The sequence below is a fragment of the Eriocheir sinensis genome, chromosome 24 (assembly GCF_024679095.1).
Source record: "Eriocheir sinensis breed Jianghai 21 chromosome 24, ASM2467909v1, whole genome shotgun sequence".
Taxonomy (NCBI): Eukaryota; Metazoa; Arthropoda; class Malacostraca; order Decapoda; family Varunidae; genus Eriocheir; species Eriocheir sinensis.
In genome coordinates this window covers 12809231-12835410 of record NC_066532.1, presented here as the reverse complement: position 1 = coordinate 12835410, position 26180 = coordinate 12809231, and the positions used below count along the sequence as shown (strand labels likewise).

General features: G+C 43.7%; 2 protein-coding genes across 7 annotated transcripts in view; both read right to left on the bottom strand.

Moving 5' to 3' along the window:
• Positions 1-7157, bottom strand: part of LOC127002859 (sulfhydryl oxidase 2-like) — a 59661-nt gene extending 52504 nt beyond the window's left edge. For 2 of the 6 annotated variants that reach the window (XM_050869085.1, XM_050869086.1), the window contains exon 1: positions 6852-7157. In XM_050869085.1, the coding sequence (XP_050725042.1) occupies positions 6852-7089 (238 nt within the window). In that variant the 5' untranslated portion in view covers positions 7090-7157. The remainder of the gene's footprint in view (positions 1-6851) is intronic. The other 4 variants (XM_050869087.1, XM_050869088.1, XM_050869089.1 and 1 more) reach the window with 4 other exon arrangements.
• An 8109-nt stretch (positions 7158-15266) lies between these two features.
• LOC127002858 (major facilitator superfamily domain-containing protein 8-like) lies at positions 15267-23994 on the bottom strand. Its single transcript, XM_050869083.1, has 7 exons — positions 23835-23994; positions 23502-23658; positions 23073-23188; positions 22594-22733; positions 21961-22074; positions 16757-16905; positions 15267-16674 (listed from the first exon to the last, which is right to left on the bottom strand). The coding sequence occupies exons 1-7, from the start codon at positions 23948-23950 to the stop codon at positions 15709-15711; spliced, it is 1758 nt and encodes a 585-aa protein (XP_050725040.1). The 5' UTR covers positions 23951-23994; the 3' UTR covers positions 15267-15708.
• Positions 23995-26180: the final 2186 nt, after the last annotated feature.

The window sequence follows — 26180 nt, the reverse complement described above, 5'->3', positions numbered from 1 at the left end:
ACGCTATTTGGCTGCCAGAACAGCTAGTAAACGTCCTCAAGATCAGCGGACGCTATTTTGCTGCCAGAACAGCTAGTAAACGTCCTCAAGATCAGCGGACGCTATTTGGCTGCCAGAACAGCTAGTAAACGTCCTCAAGATCAGCGGACGCTATTTGGCTGCCAGAACAGCTAGTAAACGTCCTCAAGATCAGCGGACGCCATTTTGCTGCCAGAACAGCTAGTAAACGTCCTCAAGATCAGCGGACGTCATTTTGCTGCCAGAACAGCTAGTAAACGTCCTCAAGATCAGCGGACGTCATTTTGCTGCCAGAACAGCTAGTAAACGTCCTCAAGATCAGCGGACGCCATTTTGCTGCCAGAACAGCTAGTAAACGTCCTCAAGATCAGCGGACGTCATTTTGCTGCCAGAACAGCTAGTAAACGTCCTCAAGATCAGCGGACGTCATTTTGCTGCCAGAACAGCTAGTAAACGTCCTCAAGATCAGCGGACGTCATTTTGCTGCCAGAACAGCTAGTAAACGTCCTCAAGATCAGCGGACGCTATTTGGCTGACAGAACAGCTAGTAAACGTCCTCAAGATCAGCGGACGCTATTTTGCTGCCAGAACAGCTAGTAAACATCCTCAAGATCAGCAGACGCTACTTTGCTGCCAGAACAGCTAGTAAACATCCTCAAGATCAGCGGACGTCATTTTGCTGCCAGAACAGCTAGTAAACATCCTCAAGATCAGCGGACGTCATTTTGCTGCCAGAACAGCTAGTAAACATCCTCAAGATCAGCGGACGTCATTTTGCTGCCAGAACAGCTAGTAAACATCCTCAAGATCAGCAGACGCTACTTTGCTGCCAGAACAGCTAGTAAACGTCCTCAAGATCAGCGGACGCTATTTTGCTGCCAGAACAGCTAGTAAACATCCTCAAGATCAGCGGACGCTATTTTGCTGCCAGAACAGCTAGTAAACGTCCTCAAGATCAGCGGACACCATTTTGCTGCCAGAACAGCTAGTAAACGTCCTCAAGATCAGCGGACACCATTTTGCTGCCAGAACAGCTAGTAAACGTCCTCAAGATCAGCGGACACCATTTTGCTGCCAGAACAGCTAGTAAACATCCTCAAGATCAGCGGACGCTATTTTGCTGACAGAACAGCAAGTAAACGTCCTCAAGATCAGCGGACGCCATTTTGCTGCCAGTGAGACGCCGTTACCATAGCGGCAAGGTGCACAAGTGGCAAGACTACCTGCGCAAATGGTGGGATGATGGCCGCAAATTAAGGCTGCGCATATGGCGAGGGCACAAATGGTGAGGTTTTACTGTAAAAAGATGTCTACATTGGTGTACAGTGGGGTCTCATTGGGGTAAATAAGAGTTCTACACTGGCATATAATGGACCGTATTGGCTATACAGGCAACGCCACATGTGGCCACTCAATTCTAAGCTATATTTTCCATAGAGTTCAAGTTATAGACTAGAGTGCGTCTGAGGCTGTCTCAGGGATACACGGCCATGATGCCGCTGTCGCCCCAAGCCGATGATTGCACACACTTCACTCCTACCCGATTTCAGTTCTCCTCCATGTCAAATAGTAGAGTCAGGAAATCGGGTAGGAGTAAAGTGTGTGCAGTCGTTGGCTTGGAGCGGTGGCGGCACCAAGGCCTTGTATCCTGGAGGAAGCCTCTGACGCACTCTAGTACATAACTTGAGTTCTATGGAAAGTACTGCTTTGACAGTTCACTGAGTGGCCACGTGTGGCGCTGCCTGTATAGCCAATATGGTCCATTGGGTCTCATTGGGGTAAAAAGACGTCTACATTGGCATACTGTGGGGTCTTACTGGGGTAAAAAGATGTCTACATTCTGGTATAGAAGGGGATCATGGGGGTTAAAAGACATTTACTAGAGTATTGGCAAAGTCAAAACAATGAATGAACACGATATTATTGTTAAATAATTAGTAATTTCATGGAACATTGGTATAAAAAGGCAGTGGGGCATCATTGGGGTTAAAATTAAAAGACTACATTTGACCCCAATGAACATCATTGTAACGTGGGGTATCTTAAAGATAAAAGAAGTCTTTTTTCTTTAATGAACACAAGCAAAATGGAGTATCATTTGGGTAAAAAAGACATCTTTTTACCTCAATTAACAGTAAGGTAGATTTAAGAGATCACTGGGGTACAAAAAAAATTCATATTCATTGGGGTAACATTGGATCTCATTGGGGTAAAAAGACACCTCATGCTTTTTTGGGTAACAACATACAGTAAACCCTCAGTTATCCGGGTGCACCGTATCTGACCTCGCCCGTATTCGAGTTTTAAAAAAATATTATATTTTTTCCAAAAAATAAAAAAAAATTGTTGCACGCCACCAAAAGTCGTTCAAATTGCCCGCGCAATGCCTTTAAGCTCTAACCGGGCGGCATGCCACACCCGTAAGGTGCGCCCCAGCTTGCATGTAGCAATGATATTGACGTCCTGGTGCGAAGGTTCTCAGGAAAGCTGTGTGCTTCGCAGTACAACTGGCAAGTAAACTTTCTTGTCGAGCGCTGCAGACCATATCGAAGTGACGAGAGTCAAGGCAGTGCAGGTTTAAATGGTGGGAGTGTTAAAGGACTATTAAATGAAACACACAGTGTGAACCCTAGATGACTGCCTAAATCCAGACTGGATTAGGTGAGTAAGGCTCCGTCCCCGTGGAGAAGGCGTGTGGGTCCGCTAGCACTCCTGCGGGAGTGAGGGCAGAATAAGAAATGCAGAAAAGTACCGCCCTCGGTCCGACAGGCAAGTAAAGGGGCCCGCAGGGGTTTGGGAGTCCCATGGGCCAGCCCAATCTGGAGGTGCGGGCTGGCCGTAAATTGTGCTTACTTCTTGTGGCTGGCCTCCCCGTGGCTCTATTAACCCGGATACGAGAGAGTTTACTGTAATACATACACTAACATCGACGGTGTAAATAATGTACGTAAAAGGAGTCTCCTAGATGTAGTAGTTAAGGAACACGATTCCCACATTTCATTTCTAACTGAAACTAAACTTAAACCTGAGAAGTCGTCGTCACAAATCTTTGACACCAATGCTTGTATAGTATATAGAGAGGACAGAGTGACCGAAGGAGGAGGAGTGGCCATTCTGGTACGGAAAGACCTTACGTCAACACCTCTGGAGGATGAAGCTTGGAGTGAGGTAGAAGCTACGGCAAGTGTACTCATGGTAGGAAACCAGCAAGTTCTGCTTGCGAGTGTGTACAGACCACCTGCGGCCCCACGCAAGTACATACAACGACAACATACATACAGCTATAACCCGAATGGTGGAACTGACTCCCAAGCAAACTTTGGGATTGGTCTTTATTTCCTGTGCCAGTGTGCGCTCAAACTGCCTCTTTGCACCTTTGACAGTGGATGTTGCCTCGTTCCGTGCCTGGCAGTACTGCTCGTACCTAAGTCTTGTTTTTCTCCTCTTGTACCTTTATAACTATAAGGGATTATAACTATAAGGACAATGATTGGAAAAATCATGTTGATGCTGGTGGAAGGGACAGCGATCAGGTTAAGTTCTACGACACATGCCAAGACACCTTCCTTCACCAGCACGTCCACGAATTCACGCGAGCCCGAGGAAATGACAGTCCCTCCCTACTTGATCTCATCTTAACCAAAAGCCCCTTAGAATTAGACAACCTACAATATAAGTCACCGATTGGTACAAGCGACCATGTGCTACTAGCTTTTAATTTCTACTTAGAAGGAACCGTCCACATAGACTCTAATATAACGTACAAATACATGTTCCACAAGGGAGACTACACTGAGGCAAACAATCAACTCTCTACCATTAACTGGAATGATGAGCTTCAAGGTCTACCAGTAAATGAAATGTGGAAAAAAATCACTGACAAATACAACCAGGTGGTAGAAAAATGTGTCCCCAAGAGACCTACAACCCCAAGAGGCAAGAACACGAAGCCCAAATGGATGACCCAGAATGCCAAACATAAAATCATGTTGAAAGAGAAGGCCTGGGAAAGGTACAAGAGGAGAAAAACAAGACTTAGGTACGAGCAGTACTGCCAGGCACGGAACGAGGCAACATCCGCTGTCAAAGGTGCAAAGAGGCAGTTTGAGCGCACACTGGCACAGGAAATAAAGACCAATCCCAAGGTTTCCTACTCCTACTGCAGGAGCAAAACCACTATCAATGAGGAGGTGGCCAGGCTCAAAGATGAGAATGGCACTGCGACCACCACAAACCTTGAAAGCTGCGAACTCCTCAATGCTGCCTTCCACCACTTTTTTTTTTGGTGGGGGAGCGTATTTGGTTAATCTAGCTAACAACTGCTTCTAATATACCGAAAAAATAGCATGGGTACTGCATAGGATACTTCTTTTGTTTCACATTTGTGAAGGTTTTAGTTCCTGTTCGTACCAATTTACTGCATAAACGGCTTGATTATGTGGGGGTGCCTTGAAAATTTCTAAGTACAGTGTTGCTGTATGACACGAGGGCTCTGTGGGCAGACTGAGCCTCTTAGATGCCTTATACTACACCACAGAAACTAGTTCCTAAGTCAGTAATATCCAAAACGCGCATGAATTATAACGATTTCGGACAAAAAAAACGGTCTTCTAAGAGTTTTACGTTATTTTTTTCTATATATTAAAGCAACTAATGCCGCAGCTATTTGTATTTTCTAATTTTAAAGGAATACATTCGTAAAATTTTACTACGCGAGGGTGTTTCAGTGGCGGCACCTAACGGCGGGTTCCTGAAGCCAGTTGTTTTCAAGCCGCCATAATGGATGGAAGGCCCGACACTCACTCCCTCAAAATATCAGTCTACTTTACCTCTCGGTAAGTGTTAACTGAGTATTTAACCTCTTTATTGGTGTGCATGTAGGTTAACAAAAGGACCGATTACTATCCCAATACCGGGTCCAACAAAGACACGGGCGTGTCACGTGTCACATGGTGTGACAAGCACGTATCAGAAAACAAACGGATATTGTTCAATGCGCGATACTTAAAGTGGAGTTTGAGTAAAATGGAGGCCAGGGTCATACGTAGCAGTCAGTAGGTCACTCCCGGGTCAGTTAACAGCAGGAACGTCAGTTCTGGATGACAGCTGTCACAAATTTGTTTTATTTTGTACCCTAAACTACTCGGTAAAAATGATCTAGCATCAACTTACAAGAAGTGGATGGGTTAACTGTCAGTATTGTACCATATGTAATTATGAAACATGACATTTCCCAAGAGTTGCTCGACTACGGATTGGGTCGCCGGGGGTGGTGGGGTGGGGGCTCAACTACGCTGACCATCCAATTACACGCCCGACACTCGTCAACAGACCCGCTGCGGCGGCTGCTACGTTATATTGGAATAGATTACAAGAGTATACGTTAGGGAATTTCCTTTCTTTAGAGACTAGGGATTTTTCCCAATTTTGGGGGATTTTTGTAGGGACATTTTGAAAGCCCATTTTTCAGTGATCTGGCCTTCTACCACCAAAACCACTGTTCCCTACAGGGATTAATCGAGCTAACAACCACCAAAACCACAGTTCCCTAAAGGGATTGATCGAGCTAACGCCGCTGCTGCAAAATAGCTTGCATTCATTACCTACCTTATGAAACATCACTAGGTCTTCATATATTTTTTCTACAAACGTTTGGTTAGCGACAGTACGCTTGGTTATCAACAGTATGCTTGGTTAGCGATGGTACGCTTGGTTAGCGACGGTATGCTTGGTTAGCGATGGTACGCTTGGTTAGCGATGATATGCTTGGTTAGCAATTAGTCCACGCATGTGAGATCAGGTCCACCACGCGTGGTTATTTTTTTTTAGTACACGCAGCCCAACGGCTGCTGTGCTGAGGGCTGGGTATAGCCCGGGCCTGTTCAGCCCGAGTCCCGGATGACCTTGAGTCATGGCTCGGGGCTGTTTTGGCGGGGTTAGCGATGGTATGCTTGGTTAGCGATTAGCCCACGCATGTGAGAGTATACGGTAGAGATTTTCCTTGCTTTCGAGAACAGGGAATTTTCCCTAATTTAGGGATTTTTCTAGGGATATTTTGGAAGCCCATTTTTCAGTGATTTTGGCTTCCCCCCCAAACCCCGGTTCCCCACAGTTCCCCAGGCTTGTCTTGGGGAGTAGGGGGGGCTGGGGTGGTGGAGGGGGAGAAGTAGTTGTTCCTCAGTTTTACCGCGTATTTAAACTACTGTAACTGAACTTTACATAACCTAACCTCGGCCCCCGTGCAGGTCGTAAAGTTCGGTTGGAGTAGTTTAAACATGCTCCCCCACCAAAAAGAAAAAAAAAAGAAAAAAAATTCCGGCGCATCATACATGTGGGGGGGTCCAGAGGGGGGCCCAGCCTTGGTTAGCAGGGGGGCAAGGGGGGCTGTTAGGTTATAAAGTTAGGGACTTTACTTACTTTCGAGACTAGGGCATTTTCCTTAATTGAGGGATTTTTCTTGGGAAATTTTGGAAGCCCATTTTTCAGTGATTTTGGCTTCCCCCCCAAACCCCGGTTCCCCACAGTTCCCCAGGCTTGTCTTGTGGGGTAGGGGGGGCTGGAGTGGCGGACTTCTTAGAATGAATCCTAGGTAGCTATTATTACATGACAATAAATTTGTCCAATACCTCTGAAGCATTAGTCAAGAAGCAGTATAATAAGTGCTGTGAAATAGTATAAAAAAAAAAAACCTGTTACTATATGAAAATATGTCCATCTCCTAAGTTGTTTACTTGCAACAATAAACTATCAATCAATTAATCATCTCAGGAACATTAGTCGAGGAGCTGTGCAAACACGCACGGAATCCCGCTCCAAGTTATCCTGAGCCTCACCTTTAACGTCCTTGCCAAACCGCTTCCAGATGGGGGCAAACTGGACGCAGTGGCCGCACCAGGTGTTGTAGAACTCCACTACCCACGCATTGTCCGTGCCGTGAACCGTAGAGGAAAAGTTCCCGTGGTCTAGTATCACTACTTCGTCCGTTGAATTATAAAGTGACGCCGAATTTAACTCAAACAATAAAGTAAAGCAGAGAAGGAGCAGGAAAATGCCATCCTCCCCAGCCCTCATCGCGGAGTCTTGACAACTGACGTGACGTTCGGCCCGGCGGCGGCGGCGAGGTGTTTACAAACGTGTCCTTCGTGACGTTGCCCAAGTGTTGCCAGAAGATGCTTGCACATTATTCTTGCCACAATTTTTATTATCAATCAGCATTATTATTACTATCATTACTATTCATAGTGATAGTACTGTTGTCTTTATTGCTAAGAATGTGCACTAGTTAGAGCCGGAGTACAATTAAATACTTGAGGTATACATATTGTTAAACCCGACACCTTATGGCATGGTTGAGGATAAAGGGGATAAATTAGGAGGATAAAAGGAATAAATTAGAAGATTAATGGTAATAAAGTAGAAAGAAGATAAATAAAATTTATAACACGTACCAAGCAAACTGAGGCGATCAAGCAACAAAATTAACTGAGTGTGAGAAACATTTATAGCTAATTGTTAGGGGAGGAGGTGGTATATGCAAGGCAAGTATAGAGAAGGTATCGTCATACAGGCGGGAGGAAATCGCTCGTTGGCAACTCCTATAGCCTTCACGCTCGGCCCCGCCCCATCCAAGGCAAGTATAGAGAAGGTATCGTCATACAGGCGGGAGGAAATCACTCGTTGGCAACTCCTATAGCCTTCACGCTCGGCCCCGCCCCATCCAAGGCAAGTATAGAGAAGGTATCGTCATACAGGCGGGAGGAAATCACTCGTTGGCAACTCCTATAGCCTTCACGGCCCCGCCCCATCCAAGGCAAGTATAGAGAAGGTATCGTCATACAGGCGGGAGGAAATCACTCGTTGGCAACTCCTATAGCCTTCACGCTCGGCCCCGCCCCATCCAAGGCAAGTATAGAGAAGGTATCGTCATACAGGCGGGAGGAAATCACTCGTTGGCAACTCCTATAGCCTTCACGCTCGGCCCCGCCCCATCCAAGGCAAGTATAGAGAAGGTATCGTCATACAGGCGGGAGGAAATCACTCGTTGGCAACTCCTATAGCCTTCACGCTCGGCCCCGCCCCATCCATGGCAAGTATAGAGAAGGTATACCGTCATACATGCAGGCGGGAGGAAATCACTCGTTGGCAACTCCTATAGCCTTCACGCTCGGCCCCGCCCCATCTTCGTTGTCTGCCCAAACCGACGACTCCACACACCTCACTCCCACCCTGTTTCCTGACCCCAACATTCATTTTTACGAAAAGCTAAGACCACCATCATCTTCTTGAGAAAATTCTGCATCACACTAGCATAAATTTGTAACAATAATGTAAAATTACACATACGAAAATCAGAGTTAAGTGAACTATGGAGTAAACATGTTCTTGCACTTATTTCAACTTCAACTCCTTAGTATTCAGCTGGTTTTCGTCGCATCACTTTTATAAGCCCATGCAGATCCTGAATCTGCATGCTTTTCTGCTTCTGATGGTGTGTGGTATCTCCCGAGGTAAAAATATACATAGGGTCAAAATCGCCTCCGAACATAAGCCGAGCCGTGACGCTTTCATTCGCTTCGGCATTTGTTTACTCAAGTCAGACTCGCCGCTCACACACAGATGGGGCGTGAGGTGAGCGGCGAGTCTGACTTGAGTAAACAAATGCCGAAGCTAATGAACACCGTCACGGCGTGGCTTATGTTTGGAGGCGTTTTTGACCCTATGCATATTTTTACCTCGGGACGTACCCTAAACCATCAGAAGCGGAAAAGCATGCAGATTCAGGATCTGGGCTTATATAAGTGATGCGACGAAAACCAGCTGAGTACTAAGGAGTTGAAGGGAAATAAGTGCAAGAACATGTTTACTCCATAGTTCACTTAACTCTGATTTTCGTATGTGTAATTTTACATTATTGTTACAAATTTATGCTAGTGTGATGCAGAATTTTCTCAGGAAGATGATGGTGGTCTCAGTTTTTCGTAAAAATGAATGTTGGGGTCAGGAAACAGGGTGGGAGTGAGGTGTGTGAAGTCGTCGGTTTGGGCAGACAACGAGGATGGGGCGGGGCTTAATTAGGCTCGAGGAAGGGGCGGAGCTTATCGAGACGCCAGCCAATCATCGTCCAGGATGAGATGCCGTGAACATTTCTATTTATATTTTTTATTCACCGACAATTGCTTCATAGGGTATATAACAAAAAATCCACATCTTATTTTATGTTATTGTAGTAGTTTATAACCTAAAAAACATCCGAGAGGTCCTAATAAAAAAGCTCATTTCAAAATTTGGTTTTTCACGTTCTATGAGAGTGACGATACCTCTCTATACTTGCCTTGGGGACAGTAACCACTCCTAGTCAACCGAAAGAATCCGGCCTGAGCGGGGCTCGAACCGCGCGCCGCCTGTTTGGCCGTTTTAAATATTATTTTTTAAGTATCTATAATTTACTTCTTAGTGTATATGTCTTCATTAAAGTTAAAGATAATATAATACATGTGTGTAATACCCATCCAAATTCCGTGCATGGAAAGACCACACAGCACAGTGTGACAAGCGGGCTTTTGCCAGTCCTGGGTGGGGCACCGGACTGACTGTCAGGCCTCACTTACTGGTGAAGTGCGCGGGGCGAGCAGGGCTTCTCCATGGTGTGTAATAATTCACCCATGGCTTGATCACGAATTGGACAAACAATCTCCAGATTTGATAATATAATTTAAGGCATTCTCAGTAAAGAAATACTCTACCGTCCCGACAAGAGCAAGCTCTCTGAGTGGTGTTGGGACCCCCACACATCACACACCCCATCCCCCTTGCTCAAGGGAGGACAGTAACCCGGCCTGAGCGGGGCTCAAACCTTCGTCCGTCAGGCCGCGGAGCCTGGCACCGCAGAGCTTTAATCGACTGAGCTATCAGTGTGTGTGTGTGTGTGTGTGTGTGTGTGTGTGTGTGTGAGAGAGAGAGAGAGAGAGAGAGAGAGAGAGAGAGAGAGAGAGAGAGAGAGAGAGAGAGAGAGAGAGAGAGAGAGAGAGAGAGAGAGAGAGAGATTTACATAGATTTACATAGAAAATCAGACCACACAGACCTCATGGTCCAGACTAGGTAGTCTGTCCTTAAACCTAAGTGATTCTACATTAATCAGAAGGCTCCAAAACGATGCATTTCAACTCTAGTTGATATTAAGTTGATGGAAGTGACGGTCGAGCTTGTTTTTGAAGGAGTCAATCGTGTTACACTGGACCACTGATGGTGGGAGCTTATTCCATTCTCGCGCTACAACGTTAGTGAAGAAAAATTTGGTGCAGTCTGAATTTACTTGTCTACATTTGAGTTTTATGCCATTGTTCCTCGTACGCAAAGTGTCATCGATCATAAACAATGTTGATCTGTCTACATTCGTGAAACCATTAAGTATTTTAAAACATTCGATCAGTTTTCCTCGGAAGCGACGTTTCTCAAGAGAGAACATGTTAAGGGTGGAAAGCCTTTCTTCGTAAGATTTGTTGTGCAAGGAAGGGATCATTTTTGTTGCCCGACGCTGAACACCTTCTGATTTACCAATGTCCTTTGCATGGTGGGGAGACCAAAACTGTACCGCATATTCTAAGTGGGGTCTGTCTAAACTATTGTAGAGTGGAAGTATTACATCTTTATTCTTGAATAAAAAGTTTCTTTTAATGAAGCCCAACATTCTGTTCGCTTTAATTGCTGCATCGATGAATTGCTGTGAGAATTTGAGGTTTGACGCGATTTTGACCCCCAAGTCCTTAACGGATTGAACGCTTTTGAGTTTAACGCCGCGCATTTCGTAATCGAACTTCTTATTCCTTGTTCCAACTTGAAGGACCTGGCACTTGTCTACGTTAGAGGGCATCTCCCATCCATCAGACCAAGCTGAAATTTTGTGCAAATCCTCTTGGAGGCTTTGCCTGTCTTCGTCAGTGTGAGCCGAGTTACCAATCTTTGTGTCGTCTGCAAATTTACTAATGCGATTATTGGGTCCGACATCCACATCGTTGATGTAAATAATGAAGAGCACTGGGCCAAGAACCGAGCCCTGAGGGTCGCCACTAGTGACCGGCGCCCACTCTGAGTTAAATCCGTCAATCACCCCTCTTTGTTGTCTGTTGCTCAACCAATTCGCGATCCATTGGTGTACTTGACCGTCAATACCTATTTGCTTTAATTTGTAAAGTAATTTATGACGTGGGACTTTATCAAACGCTTTCTGGAAATCAAGATAGACTACGTCCAGTGATTTGGTTACGTCATAAATCGTGAAGAGGTCGTTATTAAAGGTTAATAGGTTTGATAGGCAATATCTTTTGTTACGGAAGCCGTGTTGTGAGTCCCCAATTAATGAGTGGCTTTCGAGGTAAATCTCAATTTTGTCTCTAATTATGCTCTCAAATAGCTTACCTACAACCGAAGTTAGACTAATGGGCCTGTAATTACCTGGTATTTTTTTGTCTCCTTTCTTAAAAATCGGTGTCACGTTAGCCTTTTTCCAATCCGAAGGGACGATGCCTTGTCGCAAGAACATATTGAATACGGTTGTGAGGGAGGAGACTATTTCGCTTTTTGTTTCTTTGAGCAGAGTAAGATATACTTTGTCAGGTCCAGGACTTTTATTTGTTTTAAGTGATTTGAGGGCTTTAAGGACTTCATCGGTTGTTATTTCAAAGTTAGGCAATGCATGCTCGGGATTTACATTATTACTGGTGTTGGTGGTAATGGTGGGAGGATTGTTAGTATTAAACACCGAGGAAAAGTAATTGTTTAATAGGTTTGCAACGTGTTGGCTGTCAGTCACTAGTGCACCATCGCTGTTTGTTAGGGGTCCAATTCCACTTCTGAGAGAGAGAGAGAGAGAGAGAGAGAGAGAGAGAGAGAGAGAGAGAGAGAGAGAGAGAGAGAGAGAGAGAGAGAGAGAGAGAGAGAGAGAGAGAGAGAGAGAGAGAGAGAGAGAGAGAGAGAGAGAGAGAGAGAGAGAGAGAGAGAGAGAGAGAGAGAGAGAGAGAGAGCATTTGTGTGTCAGATAATATTCGGATACTTTCTTTGGGGGAGGGTTCTGCAAGTCTTTCGAAGTGAGTTGAAGCGGTCGCAGGTCAAAAAGTTTGAGAACCTCTGACCTAGAGCATTCGTTTTACAGAAACGTTCATTGGCTCATTCACAAAGCCCTCTGAATAAGACGAAAGGATTATGTTCTAGGATAATTCAGTATATATTATTATATAAAGATGTCTGGAGAAGCGTCTATGTAGTATTGAAAGCAGTTAAAGATTGGGGCTACGTGGCCGAGACAGGTGGCCGGACAGCGCCACAGGTGATAGCCACACTTGTGACCACGTCTTCACTGGTGAGGCAACTTAACGATCTATTTGAGTCATATTAAAAGTAAATGCAAAAATGAATATTTTACAGACGGCCAAGAAGTCCATAAAACAGTAGTTTATGAACAAAATAGGGTAGGTGGTGGCTGAGTGGTTAGCGTGCGGGCCTCGCATTCACCGCGTCATGGACGACGTCGGTTCGAATTCGCCTGCTACCACCTAGGATTTTTCAGTCACAGCCGAGTGACCTAAGACTACCCACATGCTGTCCTGAAGACCACCCATCAACCCGGACTCAAGAAGAAACCGCCCAAGTGAATCAAGAATGAGTTCCGGGGAGCAGCATGAGCCAAGCATAAATGGCGCCATTATAAAAATTGCCTGCGCCATGACGGGCTTGGCCCGACCACCAGGCTCCTGAAGAAAGCCTACCGGCGCTATATCTAAAAGTTCACAGTGACGTTTCAACATCAAGGCAGCAGGATATGCATTTACGAGTCTATAATCACCTTATCCGGTCTCGGGGGTGGCTGGGGTGACCAAGGCCGTGCCATCTCTCAGCACTATTGCCGGGAGAGAGAAAAGTTGTAGTTACATGGTTCACAGTTTTCCTGCAACACACAGCATTAAATAAATTTAAACCCTCAGTTTCCCGTAATGAAAACACAAAATAATATATATATATATATATATATATATATATATATATATATATATATATATATATATATATATATATATATATATATATATATATATATATATATATATATATATATATATATATATATAGGGTGTCCCATGAGTTGAGTTACATACTTCGGGATTTGATAATATAATTTAAGCCATTCTCAGTAAAGAAATACTCTATACACATATGTTGTTTTGTGCTTCACATTACGGGAAACTGAGGGTTTAAATTTATTTAATGCTGTGTGTTGCAGGAAAACTGTGAATGTAGCAGCAGCAGCAGCAGCAAGGCGGCTCGTGTCGGTTAACCTGTGGTGATGAGCATTAGTTGCAAAATCTAGGTGCTCAAATCTTTACAGAGAACAGTTACTAAATGACAGGTTAAATTTTAATATGTTACTCAGAAAGGGTTCTGCTATTGCGTCGTCGTCAGGAGATGCCGTTGTTGTTTAGCCCTTGAACACAAACCCTATAAATAGCATGTCCGAGTTACGCTATCACGAACCCCAGGTGAAATCCACCTATTTTTTGGAAAATAAAGAAAAATAGTTGCAATAAAAATATAACAAATCTACAATAATCAATAACAGCATAACTTTTACTAAATTTCACCCAATAAGAAGTTACTGCAAGAAAATTTAATACTGAAGGAGTGACAGAAAAAGTTGCTAGAAACACTGAAAATCACTACATGATTACAAATTAATTTCTATGGTAAATATAATACTGCGACTGAAGACTTGATCTTTGGCCAAGACACTCGGATCATGGGAGCCTCAGCTGGTGCAGTTGGAGCCTCATGGCGTCACTATGAACTCTTTTTTTTTTTTTTTTTTTTGACGCCTCTGGGTGGGTGGGAGAGGCAGCAAGGGCGGCAGTAAGGGGAGAAAATTCCGTGGAGGCAGATGGGGAAAGTTAAACACCTTGACAGAATGTTAACTATACTCTTCTCGCAGCTGAATTCTGACTTGACTTTAACTCTAAGCTACAAATGACTCACGCTTTCATCTCTTATGTGTATATATATGAGACTACATCTAAATCTAGAGAATTCCATTTAGAGGTTGTACAGGAGTGATAGAACAGAATGCGGAAATAAAATTGTGATCGGAGGAACCCGACGGAGAGAACAGTTTGATGATGAAGGATTATTAGAGGTTTGGAACAGGTCTAGAATGTTGGTCGTATCTCAAAGGCGGTCAGGAATACGTGTAGGATGCTGAACCAACTGCTTAAGACCACTGAGGAGAGCAAAGCTGTTGGCTTGTTCACCAGGGTGTCACTGAAAGAGGATAAAATCTAAAACTGGTGATGAACACTGAAATCTCTAAAGATGGAGATTTCAGCAAACGGAGCGTGTGTCAGGATGTGCTCCACTTTAGAGTTCAAAATCATAGAATTTTACATAGTTAGTAGAGTTAGGTGAGAAATAAATAACACCTATGTATTTAGTAATAGAATGACAATTAAGTCTTAGCCACATGGTGGAAAATTCTGAAGAATCAAGATCGTGGGCAGGAGAGCAAATGATGTTATTGCGTACGTATATTCAACATTCAGCTTTGGATTGAAATCTAGGACAGATATAGAAGGAGGGTACAGAGTAGAGGTTACTGCCATTAACCTTAGAAACCTGTGTTTTGCCTATAGGAAGAGAAGGTGAAAGTTTAGAGGAGGAGAGAAGGTGTTCCACGAAATGGAAATTAGAGCGAAGACCGCGATTGCTGCAGTTGATGAAGAAAAAGCTGGAAAGTTTGGCTCCCCCCCCCCCCCCCACACACACACACACACCGCTCCGGTAGCTCAATGGGTTAGAGCGCCGCGCTGCAAGGCTTCATGGCCAAACAGGCGGCGGTTCGAGCCCCACTCAGGCCGGATTCTTTCCGTTGACTAGGAGTGATTACTGTCCCCCCTTGAACATGGGGGATGGGGTGTGTGGTGTGTGAGGTCCTGGCAGTACCCAGAGATCGACAATAATGAGCACTTGCTCACGTCGTGAGGGTACCTGCTGGCGAAAGCGAGAGAGAGAGAGAGAGAGAGAGAGAGAGAGAGAGAGAGACAGAGAGAGAGAGAGAGAGAGAGAGAGAGAGAGAGAGAGAGAGAGAGAGAGAGAGAGAGAGAGAGAGAGAGAGAGAGAGAGAGAGAGAGAGAGAGAGAGAGAGAGAGAGAGAGAGAGAGAGAGAGAGAGAGAGAGTATCAATATTTCAGGGGTTATTTCAAATATAAGGCTAACTTCTGTATTATTTATTAATTAATTTTTAACAAATTAGTTGCAGAATTTTCCATTGCGATGCAAATATTGGTGCTGGATGGCGATGCCTGTTAATTAATGTTGCTGTGACAAATTTGGTTAAAGTAACATAACGTTAGTGGGATGAACCGCATGCATAGCACAAACATGTACACACCTTACACACATACATAAGTAAAGCACATTCATATACTCAGTGTAACCAAACATATTGACAGAAAGACACATGATGTACTTTTAGAGGTAATGACACAATAATGATGTATTATGAGTGGGCAAGGATGAGAGGGTTTCTCAGTGCGACTTATTGGACGACGGCGTGGTGGTTCTTCCCTTGGCACGGTGTCTTCTTGGAAGACACATCTCGGACTGCACTGTCTGCATCCCTGTGGGCTGCTGCTCTTGTATGTAACTGCAGAGTTAGAGTTTTTCGGCCGGGCCATCATATGCGTGCTGCGTGCTAGACTGGGGGATTTCCATGGGTACGAGACGCTTGAACATTAATACAAGTGCAATGAACGCGATGATCATCATCGCTAATAAGCCACCAAAACATGCGTATGTACCATATTTAGCGTATATGAAGGAGACAAAAATGGGACCCGTTATACGGGATAGGCTACCCACACCTGTGAGGACACCCATCCATAAACCCTGTGGCTTGGGGCCCAGCATCTTGGAAAAGATGCCTTGGGCGATAGACTGTGCCATAGGATAACCAGCCATGACGATGATGAAAGCCACACTCAACTGCGCGAGTGGCAGCTGCGGCACTGAGTAACACCAGTCCTGGCGATCAGGACAGCCAGGAGAGCAGTCTTCGTCGCTCTCTTCCACAACGGCAGACAAAGGTGACCATTGCCGAAAAACGGAAAGATAGTCGAACAGGGGGATTTCATCGAAAGTAGGTTCGCTGGTAGGAATGGTGTCCCAGGAGTCCAAGACGGTTGTGAAGGGTGAAGTTATTTCAGTGAAGCTAGTGGTGGTATTTTCGCAATTTTGCATTGGTATTGTTTGACCTGGGTATGGCAGGAAGAGGAAGGTGCCAATGAGTATCGGAACGAAACCGAGGAACAATAGCACCAATCTTTCGTCAAAAATACGTCCCAACTTGCCGCTGAGAGGAAAGAGGAAGGTAGCGAGTATTCCAGCCCCCATCAGGGCTAAGCCAACTATCGACATGGCTTTGTCGTCATCCCACGCATACTGATCGCTGACGAAGGGCACAGCGAGGGTTTCTAGGAGTACGTAGACGAAGGCAGTAACGAAGAAGCCATACAGGGTTACGATGATACCTAAGGTGTCCGGCTTGGGTAGCTTCAATAACTCATCGTCCTTCGCGTTCTGATTTAAGAGTTTCCTCTCCCTCTCTGCGATATTGTATTCCTGTAGGCGAAAATGTCATTAGAACATTTTACAAACGTGGTTTGCTATTCGAAACAGAATTAATTTTTGAATAAGGTCTTACCGTAAAGATGCAAGGCATGAGAACCACTAGATTAATGAAGCCCAGCGCAGCAGCCACCCAACCCGGTGCAGTGAACTTGTTCCACTTGAGCCACCAAATGCCGGTATCCACCTCCTCGGGCACCAAGAAAATGAGGAGTGTCTGAATGCCTGGAAGGAGGCAATGGAAAGATAAACATGACACTCAGGATATCTCACACACACACACACACACACACACGTGCCAGTTCAAGGCAATGCCCCCTTTTTATACATCGGCAGAAATACCAAGATGCTACAACGGTTAGGCGCCGATGTCCGTGAAACACCGGGAAGGTACCTAGGCAACTCCGTAACTTCATCGTGGTCGTCGGTTCACGGTTACCGGCTGGAACCGTGGTGATATATTGACATTTTCCATGGCCGTCTTAGGTGGGTCGGGAGGGCTTCCGGGGTGGGATCGGGACTGATCCGGGAACGTCGCTCTCGCTCCGGCGTACTACCCTTGTACACCGTTGTACAGCCGCCACATGGGTAATCTGGCAGTCAGATCGTGGCCAGAGGTCACGGTTTTACCACCTGCTCTCCGGGGGGCCATCGTGGACCACAAATCGTGAATGTGTGAACCCAGCATGAAGAGTAACTGGTGAATGTTGTTGTCCAAAATAGCGGCATATTTGTATAGCTTCACCTATCACCTGACTGATTTTTTTTTACCAAATAGTTGTAAATTTTGCAGTTGGCAATACTACCCTGCCAGCACCCTATCATGACTTCATGAGATCTAGTCAGTTGCCTCATTCCTCAATATGGCTGACCGTCGCGCACGCACAGATGTAAGTCTTCATTTCATTTCATTTTAGGGCACCCGCAGAGGGCCACTCTCGCGTGGCATGATATGCGCGGGTTCAGGGGACCAGGACAGGATTAAGATAAGGGTTAGGATGAGGAAAGGTACTGGAATATGGTAAAGGACCAGGATTAGGGAGATAATGATTGATGATCCTATTCCTAAATGTGTCAAGAGTGGGACTATTAACTACATGAGATGGGAGATGATTCCACTCTTGGATGCTGCGAGGAAAGAATGAATATTTGAATATACTAGTGTTAGTCTGGTATGTGTGGTATTCAAGGTTGTGGCTGCCTCTAGCGGATCGTGTAGTTGTCGGGTGTAAATAAGTGTCTTTGTTTATGTCTACTAACTTGTTTGTGATCTTATATAGCATTTGTTGTCTGTGTATTTGTCTTCGTGTTGCTAATGGGTCTAGTATTATGTCTTGTTTAAGCAAAGTGACTGATGTGGTGTGTCTGTAATCACGTCTGGCCCATCTTGCAGCTTTGTTTTGTATGGCCTCTAATTTATTTATGTTATTATTAGTGTGTGGGTCCCAGACAGTGTCACAATATTCTATGTGTGGCCGAACGAGTGTCTTTATGCAAGAATTTTGATGTTTGTGTTACACCTGCTAAGGTTCCTACGCAGGAACCCCAGGGCTCTGTGAGTCTTCACAGGCAACACCCCCTAAACGTGCCTGTACGTTTGCAGGAGAGGCTTACATATCCGAATCTTATAGATCTTGGTCTCCTCTTTCCAATGATGTTTTTGTTGTTTTTTAGCTGTGATAAATAGTTTTTGAGATACAGAGGTTAAAGAGCGATCACTAGCGTCACTTGCTGGTGGTGCTAAAAGCTCGCTGCGAGCGCCAGTCACACTCACAGGCAGCACCCCCTGAACGTGCCTGTACGTTCGCAGGAGAGGCATACATAACCGAATCCTATAGATTTGGACCTCCTCCTTTCAATGGTGGTTTTGTTTTTTTAGCTGTGATGAATAGTTTTTGAGATACAGCGGTTAAAAGATATGGAAGTAAATTGGAAAGCCTTAGGGCTAGATGTGAGCCATAACTGTCGATTGGAATCTGATTTCCAGGAGAACCAAGTAGAAATAATCTATATTAATTTAGTTAAAGTAATAGTAGAGGGGCATGGGCAGCAGATACCTCAGCGAACACTTAGGAAGGAAAACAATGACCCGAAATGGATGACCCGTAGACTAAAGCATGAGATAGGCTTAAAGAGGGGAATTTGTAAGAAAATAAATAATGGTGAAACACTCTTTAGGGGTAGGTATGTTGAACTAGCCAGATTGGTAAAGAAAAACACCCGCGTAGCAAAAGGAACTATGAGACTATAGCAAAAGAGGCGAAAAGTAATCCCAAGGGCTTCTTTAAGATATATCGGACAAAAAACGAGGGAGATAATTGGACCGCTGCAAGCAAACAGAGGCGAAATTTTGGAAAATAGCGAAAATATGAGTACAGCGTTGAACAACTACTTCCTCCCAGTCTTAGCACAAGAGGATCTAACAATAATTCCGGAGAGGGATCAGGTATATAAGGGCGACAAGTTGAGGGATATAATCGTCACCATCCACAAAATAAATCGCCAGGCCTTGACAAAATATTTCCACGAGTTATGAAGGAATGCAAGGAGGTTCTCAGTGTCCCACTAACCGATATCTTTATGATGTCAATATATTCTGGTTATGTGCCTAGCCTATGGAAAGTAGCTAATGTGACACCGATTTTCAAAAAGGGAGACAGGTCAGTTACTTCTAATTATTATCGTCCATAAAGCTTAACATCGATTGTAGGTAAGATGCTAGAGTCGATAATAGCCAGAAGCATTCGGGATCATCTAGAAAAACAGCTTAATTCATGACTCGTAACATGGCTCACGAAGGGTCGTATCTCTCACATCGGTTCACGAAAGGTCGTGCCTCACAAATCTGTTGTCCTTCTACAATAAAGTATTTAAGGCGGTAGATAGAGTTGAAAACTATGGCATATTACATTTTGATTTTAGTAAAGTTTTCGACAAAGTTCCTTACTGTTGCTTAAATTACAGGTCCATGGAGTGTATGGGAAAGGTTTGAATTGGATCAGGGCATGGCTTAGCAATAAGAGTCAAAGAGTGCAAATCAGTGATAAAAAATCTGACAGGGGCTGCGTTACGAGTGGGGTCCCACAGGGGTCAGTATTGAGTTCTGTATATATATATATATATATATATATATATATATATATATATATATATATATATATATATATATATATATATATATATATATATATATATATATATATATATATACATATATATATATATATATATATATATATATATATATATATATATATATATATATATATATATATATATATATATATATATATATATATATATATATATATATATATATATATATATATATATATATATATATATATATATATATATATATATATATATATATATATATATATATATATATATATATATATATATATATATATATATATATATATATATATATATATATATATATATATATATATATATATATATATATCAATGATTTAGACACAGGAATTAGTAATAAAGTCAGTAAGTTCGCAGATGACACAAAGATCGGCAGAGTAATTGAGTCGGATCAGGACACTAGTGTTCTCCAGGATGAACTAGACAGATTGTATGAGTGGGCGAGGAGGTGGCAGATGGAGTTGTGTCGGAAAATGCAATATTCTGAGTATAGTCAGAAATAAGCCTTCACATATGTTTTGCTTAAATGACACTCCTCTGAGCAGATCTAGGTGTGAGAAGGGTTTAAGGGTCTTAGTGAGCTCTGATCTCCGTCCAAGGGCACAATGCATTCAGGCTAGAAATCGTGCAAACGGGGTACTAGGATTCATTTCAAGGAGCGTGAGCAACAGAAGCGCTGATATCATCCTCAAGCTATATTTAGCATTAGTGAAACCTCATCTCAATTATGCGGTATAGTTCTGGTCACCTTGCTATAGAATAAATATCAAATTGTTAGAATCGGTATAGAGGAGGATGATTAGGATGATTCACGGGCTAAGAAACTTGCCATATGAGGAAAGGCTTATATAATTAAACTTGGATTCTCTAGAAAGGCGTTGGGTGCAAGGAGACTTGGTCTTATAAATAAATATGGTTCATAAATGGATGAAGGGCCTGATAAAGGAGATATCAATAAGGTCCTGATGGTGAGACGGGTAGGACACGTAGTAATGGGTTTAAACTGGATAAATTCAGATTCAACAAGGACATTGGCAAGAAGTGGTTCACCAACAGAGTGGTGGATGAATGGAAGGCTTGGCAGTCATGTTGCGAGTGCCAATACGGTAGACACATTTAAGAAAAGATTGGATATATGCATGGATAGTGATGTTAGGTGGTGTTTGGTGCACAGGAGTCTCCTCGCATAACCCTACTGGCCTTCTGCAGACTTCTTATATTCCTATGTTCTTATGTATTTAAGTATCAGGCTAATAATGTAACCATTGCAAGATCTATATGTAGCCTATCATCGCAAGGTGTTCTCCCTACACTGATCGATAACGTTTCATAAATTTACGTCCATTTTCCCCCACACTCAAATGGTATGATTTTATCTTAAGAGTTAAAATTATAAGCAAGTATTAAAGTCGAATACTGGTTTTATACTACTATTTCATTAAAAGAGTTTGATATCATAATAATGAAAATAGCGCAAAGATTCGGCACTGGTAATTGTCAGAAAGCAAAGTCAGATTATTTACATGCCAGTCGCTTTAACATTAAGTGAAAAATTTCATCCCCAACGAAGCAACGTTTCCTTCTACTCTCTAAAAAATGTTATGAGTAGCTATTTGACATACTTATTGCTTGTGAATCAAATAAAGGAGAAAACTCAATAATGTCTGCGAACGAAAGTTACTGAAATCTGTGTCTTCACTTGTATCCGGAACTGTACATATTTGGACATTATGATGCTATTTCTATCAGGTTAAAGATACAAACCCTCATTACGCAAATAAAGATAATTCTGCTAGTGAATGTGGACAGTATAGCAATGGGCCTGCGGTATTTTTATTTTTTAAGTCTAAGTTGACGATAATATCGCAGGTCCCTTGCAATACTGCTCATTCCTACTTGCAGAATAATCAGTTACGTTATGAGGGTTTTTATCTATAATTCATCTTACATTGCTATACCCATCAATGTCAAATTCTCTTTGCAAATTGGCGTTGAAAAATAGCTAAGTCACCCCTCTGTCCAAGGAAGTTAAGAGTTATTTAAAATTTTGGTGACAATAGACACACATTTCACGGGCTCTACACAGTTATGGTCCAAGCTCTTTTACGGACAGTGACTGACCTGGTCCAACAACGAACCCAAGGGCTTGTGCGGCGGAGATGATAGCGATGCCGGCTGTTCGCTCCTTGACGGTGGTGGACTGGGCGAGGTAGGACCTGCACAGCGTCACGTTGGCTGCAAAGAGCAACACAGACCTTTTTGCTGAACACTTTAGAGACACTTAAGCCCCATTCACACTGTGCTGACTCTGGGCCACGACAACCCAGCGACTTTTCCATTTGACAAGTTGGTTCCCACGCTCCAAGAAGAGGGGGAGGGAGGTTTTATTGGGGTCTTGATGTCTTGCCGACTGTCTGGGACATTCGACCAACTAGTTGCCAGCATGTCGTGCTAACCCTCACGACTCCAGACTCCCGTCACGACGTCGGCGCAGCATTCAGCAACAGTCTCAAGACCTCTTTCAAGACATGCCCGACCCTTTCACACCAACACCCAAGACCTCGGGTAACCTAGAGTCGTGGGTAGTCGTGGCCCAGAGTCGGCACAGTGTGAACGGGGCTTTAGCTGATATGGTGTACCGGTTACAGGTGCCTCGTCCAAAATGTCAGACACCTGAAAGATAGTAAATGAAATAGTATTCAATATTCAATATCAATATTCTACAACGGAATAATAGTAATGATTTGACCTCACCGGAACTGACTCCGACGATGAACCTGGCGATGATCATGGCGTAGTAAGTCCCCATGTCTCCCATGTCCTCGAAGAGGGCGAGCAAGGAGTACATAATGTTGCCAAAGGCGAAGAAAAACACGGTGGTGAGGCACGCCCCTCTGTCAACGCACACCAACCAGGAGCAGAACGACCAAGCAGGGAACACCGAGGAAAAAAAAGTTAAATTGTCGCATGAAACATGTTTTTTGGAACGGAGTAGAATGTTAAACTGTCTCAATTTTTTTTTCTTGACCAAATTATTTCATAACCTCTTTCTTCAAATTTTCCACCATGCGCAGAAGGTATTTGATAACAATATTTTTTTTTTTTTCAGATTTCTTGACGTGTTCAATGGACCTAAACCGAAAAAAGTTACACTACGCTATGTCGGTATGTGCAGAGGAAAAAATCGAAAAAAGGTGGAATAGAATAAAATATATATATCATGGCTACACTACCTGATTTTGCCGGCTTTGTTCCCCCATATTCCGAGCAGGGGCGAAGCCACCATCTGTCCAAAGGGATTTGCCGCCACCACGAAGCTTATGGACTCCTTTGGGAGGCTAGGGTTGAGCTGTGATGGATAAAATGAAAATATTAGAATGGTGGATGGAAATGAAGATGATTTTTTTTATTTTCCGTTTCGCCGGTAGGCTTTCTTGGAGAGGGCCTGGTGTTCAGCCCCAGCCCGGGCGCAGGCAAGTGTTTACAGGTGCACCATCTTGGGATGCGAAGCATAAGGACCATGGCTCAAGGGACGCATGGATGAAAACAAGTCCTCCCCCCCCCCCTCTCTCTCTCTCTCTCTCTCTCTCTCTCTCTCTCACAAGCACACACACACACACACACACACACACACACACACACACACACACACACACACTTACGTCATGTAGGTACGGCCACACACCGGTTAAGACTATGGAGAAGCCGATAGACATAACGAACATTGTAGTGTATGCGACCCAGTGCGACCGTTTCCTGCTTCTCTTTTCCCCCTCCGTTTCTTCCTCTAAATGATCTACCGCATATGGAGGAGGATCTCTGACGAAAGACAAAGATCAAATCAAGATACCACACCAGATACCGGGTGGCAATCTGTCCAACTTGTAACAGTAGTACAGGGATGGGATAGAAGGAAAGCAAAGGTGATTAAATATGTAGTATATCGTTCACTCTTTCTTTTAACTGTTCCTTTGTCGCGCTTTGGTCTTACTCACTCGAACCCGGTGATGATGGATCCATGCTTGACGTTTCCGTTGTAGGGGGTCAAGGGAATGTCGTCCATAGTGTGGTCCAACACCCACGACCCACTCTTGCCAAACGTCCCGCCCATCCTGCCGGTCAAAGGTATTCTTGAGGCCACCCGAAAGAAAAGTGAAGAAGAAGAAGAAGAAGAAGAAGAAGAAGAAGAAGGAAAGTTGTTTAATGATTTTGTATCTCCGCGGAGGGACCAATGGCCTTTGTTGGGGGGCGGCCCATGAAGAGGGTGCTGGTTGCCTACAGACCGGCTCCACTGGATGACCCTAAAAGAGTCGGTCGGTCGACGAGGACTGGCGTGTCTCTGAAGGAAAAGGAGAAGAAGAAGAAGAAGAAGAAGAAGAAGAAGAAGAAGAAGAAGAAGAAGAAGAGTGAGAGAGATTGATTGATTGATAGTTTATTGTTTGATGTTTCAAGTAAACAACAAAGGAGAAGGGAGGAGCATATCATCCCAACCCCAGGCAGTACAGAGTGTGATTATACAACTAAGGATACATGTGTAAGTAGCACCAGGAAACTAAAAAGATACAATGGTAGGGGACATGTGCTAAAAAAAAATAAAGGCCTTGATTTAGTCAAGGGAGCAGACATAAGGGACTGAACATAATTATGAGCTACAATCTAGAGGCAAATGCAGGATATTCACTAAGCACAGCTGAAAGAACATTATTGTTAATGAACCAGGCCACCAGCTCAGGCAGGTCCCAGTGGCCCTGTGGGCGGTATGCACTAATAGCAGAACATTGCAGGACATAGTGTTTGAGCGTGTGACCCCCTGGTCTGGCACACAAGCGGCAAGGTACAGGGTCAGCCCCACTGACCTCCCAGTAATATCTGTAGCCCAGCCTCAGCCGCATCACCACCAGATCATAGGATGCACTAAGCCTACCATAAGTGTGGGTGCAGATACTTGATACCTGGGCATAGTGAATGCTGGAGGGACTACCATCCTGACACCTCAAGGCAAGCTGACTGGTAACAGACTCACTAACAAGGGATTTAAGTCTACTCTTAACATAATTATAGGTGTATTCAACACCTGGGTGTACATAAAGATCATCAGAGGCAGCACGAGCAAGTCTGTCTGCCTTTTCATTATGGGGCAGCCCAACATGTGAGGGCACCCAGATGAAGTGTGCAAGAGAGAGAGAGAGAGAGAATTTTGTTACAGCACTGTGACATAGCATACTTTGTTGGGTTAGCATCAGGATTGTCATTATGAGTATACTTACCTTATCTTCATTATATCAGTACTTACCTGGCCTTTACATGCATGCTCTCTTACCTCGCGAAGCTAAACTATGCTAAACCCCTAAAATGTCAATTGCTAATCCGTAAAAGTTGGAATTAATCATTCCTTGGTTAGAAAGTTCGGAGATTCCTGACGGTGTTCGATTCCTGCCCTGAACCTCGTGGATTCAAGTTCTAGAAATTACTGAGTTCTATCCTTCGATTTTTCCTGATATTTTTCTTCGTAACTGTCAATGATGTCCTTTCATTTTGTGACTGGATGCATATTTATGTATTTGGCGTCAGTCTCCTCCATGATGAAGTAAGTACCTAAAGGTGGTTGCATTTCTTTGATTCTCAGAGTATCAATCGTTCCTCACACTGGTGGCAAGGATAAAGGTGATCTACCATCAGCCCCCCATTTCGGACTCGGAACGCTACTGACAACTTCATGATGATTGCTCTTCTGAACTCGGTAACTGCATGCCTCCACCCTCCCGCGGCCCCGTTGCACTCGACTATCTACTCTAGCTCATCCCTATACTGTCTAAATCCCTTGTGCAAGAGTTAACCAGCATCTTCATTGTTTCATCCCTTTCGCTGGTAAACTCTAGAACAATCTTCCTTCGTCTTTATTTCCTCCTGCCTACGACTTGAACTCTTTCAGGATGAGAGTATCGTGACAGTTCTCCCGAAAGTGACCTCTCTCTTGGCCACTCTTCTGAACTCTTTTTTTATTTTTTTTATATGGGAACTGATTAGCAGGCTTTTTTTCTCATTATTATTTTTTTTTGCCCTTGAGCTGCTTCCTTTACTGTAAAAAAAGTTCACGGAATAAGGAACAGCCTGCATTTCCTTCATTTGTAAAGCGGTATATCCAATAGGCCACGTAATTTCTGTTTGATTATATTCTCACAATCCCCTCCAACTTACGTTGAACCCATGGTAAAATTTTGGTTGAAAATATTGAGACGCATTGAAAATATATACATGTACTCCATTGCTGTTTACCACATCATAAAGATCCTGACCGAAAGAATTTGAGGAACCAATAATCCGAGTAGGTACTATGGTCT